The sequence below is a fragment of the Actinia tenebrosa genome, unplaced genomic scaffold (genome assembly GCF_029948245.1).
Source record: "Actinia tenebrosa isolate PJP-AT-01 unplaced genomic scaffold, QUT_ActTen_1.0 PGA_scaffold0__85_contigs__length_37466705, whole genome shotgun sequence".
In the NCBI taxonomy this organism is placed as follows: Eukaryota; Metazoa; Cnidaria; class Anthozoa; order Actiniaria; family Actiniidae; genus Actinia; species Actinia tenebrosa.
In genome coordinates, this window is record NW_028292569.1 from 11,775,311 (window position 1) to 11,783,724 (window position 8,414).

Sequence of the window (8,414 nt, forward strand, 5' to 3'; positions counted from 1 at the left end):
AGACACACAGACAGAAACGACAGAAAACCCGAATCGTCAGGATGCAGAATATGCCAGACGGATCTCACCAGCGATCTTTTGTGTGCAATGGAAGAGGAGTTAAATACAACACCTCAAAAGCACTCCGACTTGAAGGCAAAGACATTAAATGAAAATAAAAAACGATGTTTACACACTACAAGATAGTTGGAAATGTCCGGGAACTGAAAGTCAGGAATGGCGGCGAAATCCTTCGAAAAGTCCTTTGGTTTCATAGAATATGGATCAATTCCATCACAGATAGATATTTTGTTTAAATATCTTGACTTGGGTATGCAGTCAAGATAACTAGCGTACTCTGAAAGAGCGTTTTTTGGGGCAGATTGATCGTTAACTTGACCCAAGCGAGCCGCCATCTTTGTTTACTTGACCGTCACTTGGAAACCGGATGCAAAATTTTAGTCAAATTGTCACGTGATTGCAAGCAAAGAATAGGGTAGGCCAGGAAGCAGCACTCCATCCCGGACGTTTGAAATTTTTGTCACAAATTGCAATGGCGGACGTAGTTTTCCCTTCATATCAAGTAACAAGTAAGTTCACTAAATGAATGAATGAATGTGCATTAAAAGCTGAAATTACCGTAATATTTAATTCTACATTATTGTTGATACTATTTTTTTAGTTTTGATTCTTTCAAACAACTCGAATTAACTTAATTTTCTTATAGCGAGTGTAAACATGGACGACATAACGTATTTGATTGAAGCCGTTCATAGCGTTATCAATGCTTTGGACAGATTGAGAGACTCAGGAGATGTCTCGACAGACTTCCAACCAGTGGTTTCCAAGTTAGACTACCTACAAAGAATGGTAGTAGGTCTTGATATTGACGATTCTGTGACTGAGATGGTAGGAGCTGCCTTCAAAATGTTGTCCGACATAGAAAAGAAGAACCAAGTTCAATGTGCTAGTTATAAAGCTCCGTTAAATAAGAATGGGTGGCGTGGACGACCATCGTATGAAATAAATGAGGAACAGATTTCATTTCTATTGGAACAAAATTTTCCATTAAGTGATATAAGTAATATCCTTGGTGTGAGTGTCAGAACTGTCAAAAGGAGGATGTCACACTTTGGACTTAGTGTGAAAGGTACAGCATTTAACAATTAAGCTTGTATATTATGTGAATAATTAATGACAATTAATTATTTAGTATTTCTGATAAAAACGTCCTAATGTTTTACTCTTAACAGACACCTTTTAGCCTTTAATATGCAAAATTATGCATATTTACTTTCTTAATCAAATATAGCATGTTGATAAGTTTTTAGTAAAATATTTAATACATTATGATAGCATTTGTAATAATAATAGTAATAATGATTATAATATTCAATATTATTTTATGTAGCCCATTGTGATTGGCAATGTTGCTTGTTTAATTTGTTCTCTAGTCAGTCACTTTTATAAGAAATATATATTCATATTTTATATAAACTGACCTAATTCCACCCAGTTAAATTGTTACTCATACTTTGAATAATGAGCATTGAACAATTATTAATTTTTTCTGATTGTTTTCTATACAGCTATGTACAGTCATATAGATGATGGCCAGTTGGATCAACTTGTTGTAGGTATTCTAAATGAACATCCCGGTGTAGGAATTAGAATGGTGAAAAGCTATCTGCAAAGCAAGGATCACCGTATTCAGCGTGAACGAATAAGGTCCTCCTTATTGCGTACAGATCCCATTGGCTTGGTTCAGAGGTGGCGAAATACTGTGCACAGGCGTCATTATAGAGTGAAGTATCCCTTAGCACTATGGCACATAGATGGGAATCACAAGCTGATCAGTTAATAAAAATGTTTTCAAAGACAACATTTCCCAAATCACTTGTGACCTTCCTTTTTTTCCATTAATACCCTTTAAGACTCTAAATATTTTGGTAACATAAAATGGCATTTAACTTAATAGTAATAACTATTAATCACTTTATGTAACTAAATGATTTAGAGTCTTAAATAGAGTTTTATTGTTCTATAAATAAAAAAGGTGGAGAATAGTTGTGCATGGTGGGATTGACGGATACTCGAGAATCCCAGTCTTTCTGAAGGCATCAAACAACAACAAAGCAAGCACTGTTCTATCACTTTTTCGTGAAGCTGTGTCTGAATATGGTCTCCCATCTCGTGTTCGTGCTGATAAGGGTGGTGAAAATGTGGATGTTTCAGCATATATGCTAAGTCGACGAGGAACTGGCAGGGGAAGTATGATTACAGGTACAGAATAGTACTACAGTATAGTATAGTATTACAGTAAAGGTGAAAAATATGAATTTTCCTTCTTTTCTGTAATTAGGGAAGAGTACTCACAAGCAGAGGATTGAAAGGCTTTGGAGAGATGTGTTTAGTGGTTGCCTTAGTCTTTTCTACAATCTCTTTCATTCTTTGGAAGGTCAGGGTATATTAAATCCTGATGATGAATCTCATTTATGGTGCCTGCATTATGTGTTCTTGCCTATCATTAATAGGCACTTGATTAATTGGAAAAATGCCTGGATTCATCATCCACTAAGAACAGAGAAAAGCAAATCTCCCATGCAGCTATGGATTAGAGGACTACATGAAGCATGTGGTTTACAAGCTTTCGACAATGAAATTTTTCAGGTATTGGAATGTCATCAATGTGTTTTGTCAACAATGTCACTAGTCATAATCTTCTCTGACCTCTATAATGCAGGGAATTATCATTTCTAAAACAATAATGTAATTCCTACTTCCATGACCAAATGAACAAACCTTCATAGGGAGTTAACAGCTATTGTTGTCAAGCATTAGAATTACACTAGAAGATATTTGAAAAGTAAAATTATTGAATAAATTAATTTTTTTCCCCAGTTAATTATTTGGGAAATACTGTGATATAATGAACAAATCTTGTGCATGAGAGGAAAAGGGATTATTACACAGTCACCTTTTTTTTTCCTGTTCTCATTTCCTCTTTCTATTTTTTTTCTTTATTCTTTGATTGCATGTTAGCTCATCATCACCATGGTGGTGGTGCTACTGACTATCTTGGGGATGATAGCAATTCATCATTTCTTTGTTTTACAGGAAGACCCTTGCAATTATGGCATAGACTGGCAAGGACCAATTCCTGAGCAACATCCTGATTCCGTTGAGGTTCCTGATACAAACTGCCCTTTCACTGAAGATCAAATTAATGTATTGCCAAACACATACAACATGAATTATCTTGCAGGAGTAGATGCCTTTACCCAAATCAAGATCCTTCTGATTGCTGACACTTAAACCTCAAAATATTGCAATAGGAAATGGTGAAATATTTCCATAGTGAATTATATAGACCTACTTGTATTTTGAGTAACATTGACCATGGGAAATCTTAGCTAGAATCATATATATTACATATAATTTTTTTTTCTTTGCATTAATTCACCAAAAAATAATATTGACACACAATTGCCATTGTTCTCAGATCTTTTCAGCATTTCAGATCTCCTGTTGTCGATCATTTTTGACATAGGTGACATATATATAATTCTATGGTTTGTTCTTTGCAAGTCCATTTACATTTTCAAGTTTATTTCCTTTGTTTTAAGTTGACTATTACACAACAACAGAAGTAATTTGTATTTCACAGGTTAGGTAACATAGCCAAGTGTATTTTCCACTGTAAATAAAGTATGTAAGCATGTATATATATTCATCATCTAAGAATTCAATAATCTTTTATCAGTTTCTAGTTTTACACATAATTGCACCATGGGACAACCGCAGTCCTTTACACTGACATAATATATATAGTACATGTCCTTGTCATACACCTGACATTGCAAGAATGTTTTAATCTAAATCCCCATAAGTACAATAGAAACTGCTTAGTTATTTAAAAACAAAGTCAATAGCTTGAAAACAGTTTTAAAAAATAGTTGCATCAAAATTGCAATTTTTTAAATTTTTGTATGGCAACATTCTTGCAATTTGGTGTATATATTGGTGACATTGTGTCTCATTGCAAAAACTGTGATATATCTAGATCTGTAACTGAAACAATAAATCTTAACACTCAAACCATAATGGTTAGCTTGGAAATGTAAAATTTTACCAACTGTAATTACAAAAATCAATTACAAATGTATTAAAAAATACTGTAAAACGTATATAAACTTTAACAACAGATATATATGCATCATGCACAAGACCACTTTTGCTGACAACTTGGCAACAGAAAATCCTTATACCAATTTTATTGTCATGCCATCAGTGAAAACTGAAGCCCTTGGACCCATATTTCAAAGCAATGTCCATGTTTTTTTTGAAAGAAGAATATTCTTCATGTTTTGTCGGAAGTATGATAGATTTAAAGCAGGTTTCTGACAATGGAAGGTTGTTGCTCCACCATCAAACTTGACCAACAGCTGTCCATTTGAACTTGCAAGCCACCTGCAGTCCAGAAACATACCAGGTCTACTAGCTTAGCGCCATCTAATAAATAAGTAAATAAAGAATTTAACCACTGTCTAGTGTTATGCTCTGTTGTTATGATTAAGCACTTCCTACCTTCTGAATTTGTTTCAATGTCATCAATGTAATCATTGAACCATAATGCAGCCCTTTTATTACACTCATTTAAATCTTTCTCCTCATAAGTAATTACTGCTTTAATGTCAGAACCATAAATAACTCTTTCGCATTCTGAAGGGAATATCAGGGTAGCCAAAGTAGGGAATCTTGTTAAGAAACGGCGGCACATCGAATTCACGGAATCAACGGAATCAACGGAATCAACGGAATCTCTTTGAAACATATGGAAGTCAAACATCATTAAAATAAAGACAAATCAAATTAAAAGAAAAAGTTAAGAACTTCGTGCTCGGTCGTCCTCTAAGAAAAAAATTATATAAAACAACTCGATCGGAAACCCTATTATTAATATTATTATGATTTATCTACATAGAATGATCACCCAGGAAACAATGACATGTCAAAAACATAACTTTAGTCCAAATCATAGCTAACCTTGCATTATGCAAAACGTAAACAATAAACGATATCATTATTAAATTTAGTTAATTTCCCTAATTCATTTCCAACATATTTCTTTATTTCTGCATTCCTATCTCTTCTTCTTTATGTCTATGGGCTTCCTGTGTTTGAAAATTGGGCTACCTGTGCTTACAAAATGGCGTCCAACTTGTCATAAAACGATGGAAAAATGTGCAATGTTTTGCTGGATCCATGAACAGATTCTTTCAAGGTTAGCTATGATTTGGACTAAAGTTATGTTTTTGACATGTCATTGTTTCCTGGGTAATCATTCTATGTAGATAAATCATAATAATATTAATAATAGGGTTTCCGATCGAGTTGTTTTATATAATTTTTTTCTTAGAGGACGACCGAGCACAAAGTTCTTAACTTTTTCTTTTAATTTGATTTGTCTTATTTTAATGATGTTTGACTTCCATATGTTTCAAAGAGATTCCGTTGATTCCGTTTGATTCCGTTGATTCCGTGAATTCGATATGCCGAAGAAACGGTGCAGTGAAACCTCATCATTCCTGTACAAATATCAATGAACAACAACTGTGTAAATGTATAAACTGTATTGAATTTATTATTATAACATGTAAAATTACATTTGTGCTGGGTAAGATCAATAGACCTTTTAGTACCACGTGGAGGAATAGACACTGGAGGTATTAGAGAATTTGATAAATAATATGGATGTTAATGTAAAAAGTAAGGTTGAAGTTCAACAAAAATGTGTAGTTGAATGCAAATATATGTTATAATATAATATAAATCTATGAATTGTTGAATTTTGCAACAAATGGCCAACCATACTGCTTAGAAGCATTTATCAAGGGAAAAAAGATGGATATGCAAGGCTTTCTTATTTAAGATAATGTATCTCATACCTTCAGTGCCCATTCTCCCATGTGGTATGAAAAAGGTCTATTGACAGCCAAAAAAAAGTTTCATGGGATACAATTATTTGTTTCACAGGAGTATAAAAAGACTTCTAAGTTGATAATATGAACGATACACTCACATCTTTGTGTACCCCAGACTGTGTGTTTATGATTTATAAGTTACTACCCTACACTCGACTTGCCTTTTATGATGTCGTCTAGCTCAAGGCGTCTCTTGTCTATGACATTGTAGGTCATCAGACCATCCAGTAGGAACTTCCTCTTCTGGGTTTAATTCATCTGGGTCTAAACCAGCCTCAAACAAGTAAGGCTGAATGGCAAGTCTTTGCTCTGGACTTACATTCGGTCCAAAGGCAGTTCATCAAGCTTGAATAGATGGGAAAATAGACATGTAGCATACAAATACAATGTGCTTAGGTATTTTAAGAATTTAAGAAAAAATTTTCACAGGTGTAGCCACGTGTTACCATTTTTCATGGCATTTTGCCTGCAAAGTGATTGCCCAACTGTGCTAATATGACAATTGACTGAAATAATTATCATCTACATGTGTATGTCAGAGATATCCTAGTCCGTTTAAAGTAAGGGACTTGTCAGCAATTTGCAGGGGTTGGAAACAGGGGGGAGAGTCATCAAGTTTAAGACCCAAAAAGGGGAGGGTCACTAAATTTAATAGACCACCAAAAGGAAGGTCACGAAAAATTCCTTGATTAGAAAAATCAATCCTTTGCTTAATTGTGAGGGGTCACTGAAATGCACCTAAAGCTTACACAGTACTTTGTAAATAGGTTTTTGCACAGAATTCATTAATATACAAAACATCCACAAGTGACTTTTGTCCTTTTTTAATTTGAGAATTGCCATTCTAGTTTCAATATATGGTTTTGTTTTCCACCTGCAAATTTCTGACAAGGCCCTCCTAATAGCATTTTAAATGGTTGAAACTGGATTGTCAAAATTACACATGCTGACACTTACTTCTGATATTAGTTGTCTCAATTCAATGTCTGGTATGTCTTCAATAGCTAGTGTCAAAGACAGCTGTTTGTCAATTAGCTTCTGTTGAGAGATATTGCTTCACCACAGGAGATAACCCATATACAAATGGCCCACCATGCAGGACAGAGTGACTTATCATCCTTCCAACAGCCTTAAAAGCCCCAATAGCACGAAGAGACTGATCATGTATTGGGAGGCGATGATCAGTTTCCCCCTCTAGGAACATAAGTGGTTTTGAAATGATGATACGATATTCCTTCTCAATGATCTAATGCCATTGCTGAAAACTCCCTCCGGGTCCCACAGCCAACGCCATCTGTCCTCTCAAGCATACTCCTGGTAGCTCTATGCAGGTTTGTCTGTGGATTTTTTTGTATATTCCCATTATTTTCTCTCTTCATCTCAGTTATGGCATCTAACCTGGATAGAAGATCCGCTCTTGGTGGGTGCATGAACTGTTTGCTTTTGAAAAGATTGAAGATCTTTCTCGGAGATGTAGTGCATTCCAAGCCGGTGTTAATAAATCAGCATCACTAGCAGGGTCCCATCCAAATCACAATATAATGGGGCTCTACAACACCTTGTGGTCAGGAAAAAAGTAAATTGTCCAGTTTACAAAACATAATCACTTGAGTGTTACCATGGCACGTAAACTGTTCCATAACGAAAAACAGTAATTTTTCAAACTTACCTACATTGCGATTAGCATCTTCATGAATGTTTTCCATTTGAAAGTTCAGTGCTCTGCGTATCTCTATAGTGGATGCTTATGACCAATGTCAATAAACATTGACATCTGTATATATTCTCATTAATTAATGCACAGGTTTCTGTGCCAGGTGGCAGATGGAGAGTTTGTAGAATGTGGTACTTGTTGCTGGGTTTACTATCATATATGATAAGAAGAATTTTTAGGTTCTAGTAAGTATATGTATGTCCCTCGTCATATTCCTATGTTGTGGTTACAACTATTAACTACAACAGAGGAATAAGATGCACAATACATAATTGTATTATTTATGAGTTTATTATTGTTTCAAGCTGACCTGAAACCCATGCTGGTCCAATCTTGACTTCAAAAGGCCTAAGGTTTTTTTAACAAGGTCTAGGTTTTAGAGTTTGCGTTGGGGGTCCTTCTTCCAACTGTTTGATAATCAGCAAAATAATACATATGCAATGGGTACCGTTATAAGAGACCTGCCATTGCAACCTTGTACTTGGAGATTACTGTATTACAATTGCACAATAAGTATTGTTAATTGTCATGAACCTAGTTAGCACATTAGCATGTACTGAGAGGAGGGTGAGATTGTGAACAAGATCTGTTTGTGGTATGGTAAGGGGGAAAGTGTCCAGAAAAAAATTGTTTATTAAAATGAAAAAAGTACTTACAACTATGTCTGAGTCCAACATCTCCATGGTTGTTTTGTTTTTTCCTGTATGGGTTCAATAAAATATTTACCATAAGTAACA

General features: G+C 34.8%; 3 protein-coding genes across 3 annotated transcripts; 2 read left to right on the plus strand and 1 right to left on the minus strand.

The window, feature by feature from the left end:
* Nucleotides 1-426: 426 nt before the first annotated feature.
* Nucleotides 427-1,840, plus strand: LOC148913489 (uncharacterized). The gene is made up of 3 exons (XM_089030785.1): nucleotides 427-569; nucleotides 707-1,129; nucleotides 1,569-1,840. Exons 1-3 carry the CDS (start codon nucleotides 533-535, stop codon nucleotides 1,838-1,840), a joined length of 732 nt encoding a protein of 243 aa, XP_088886911.1. The 5' UTR covers nucleotides 427-532.
* A 289-nt stretch (nucleotides 1,841-2,129) lies between these two features.
* LOC148913490 (uncharacterized) lies at nucleotides 2,130-4,181 on the plus strand. Its single transcript, XM_089030799.1, has 3 exons — nucleotides 2,130-2,262; nucleotides 2,342-2,649; nucleotides 3,097-4,181. Exons 1-3 carry the CDS (start codon nucleotides 2,220-2,222, stop codon nucleotides 3,292-3,294), a joined length of 549 nt encoding a protein of 182 aa, XP_088886925.1. The 5' UTR covers nucleotides 2,130-2,219; the 3' UTR covers nucleotides 3,295-4,181.
* Nucleotides 3,568-4,947, minus strand: LOC116287850 (uncharacterized). Its single transcript, XM_089030802.1, has 2 exons — nucleotides 4,567-4,947; nucleotides 3,568-4,491 (listed from the first exon to the last, which is right to left on the minus strand). Exons 1-2 carry the CDS (start codon nucleotides 4,829-4,831, stop codon nucleotides 4,367-4,369), a joined length of 390 nt encoding a protein of 129 aa, XP_088886928.1. The 5' UTR covers nucleotides 4,832-4,947; the 3' UTR covers nucleotides 3,568-4,366.
* Between the last annotated feature and the right edge of the window lie 3,467 nt (nucleotides 4,948-8,414).

Coding starts and splice junctions, on each gene's coding strand:
- LOC148913490 (XM_089030799.1), top strand. CDS start 2,220: ATGCTAAGTCGACGAGGAACTGGCAGGGGAAGTATGATTACAG. Junction 2,263..2,341: donor CAGGGGAAGTATGATTACAG/GTACAGAATAGT, acceptor TTCTGTAATTAG/GGAAGAGTACTCACAAGCAG. Junction 2,650..3,096: donor TCGACAATGAAATTTTTCAG/GTATTGGAATGT, acceptor TTTGTTTTACAG/GAAGACCCTTGCAATTATGG.
- LOC148913489 (XM_089030785.1), top strand. CDS start 533: ATGGCGGACGTAGTTTTCCCTTCATATCAAGTAACAA. Junction 570..706: donor CCCTTCATATCAAGTAACAA/GTAAGTTCACTA, acceptor ATTTTCTTATAG/CGAGTGTAAACATGGACGAC. Junction 1,130..1,568: donor CTTTGGACTTAGTGTGAAAG/GTACAGCATTTA, acceptor TTTTCTATACAG/CTATGTACAGTCATATAGAT.
- LOC116287850 (XM_089030802.1), bottom strand. CDS start 4,831: ATGATGTTTGACTTCCATATGTTTCAAAGAGATTCCGTTGATTCCGTT. Junction 4,492..4,566: donor CATTGAAACAAATTCAGAAG/GTAGGAAGTGCT, acceptor CTTATTTATTAG/ATGGCGCTAAGCTAGTAGAC.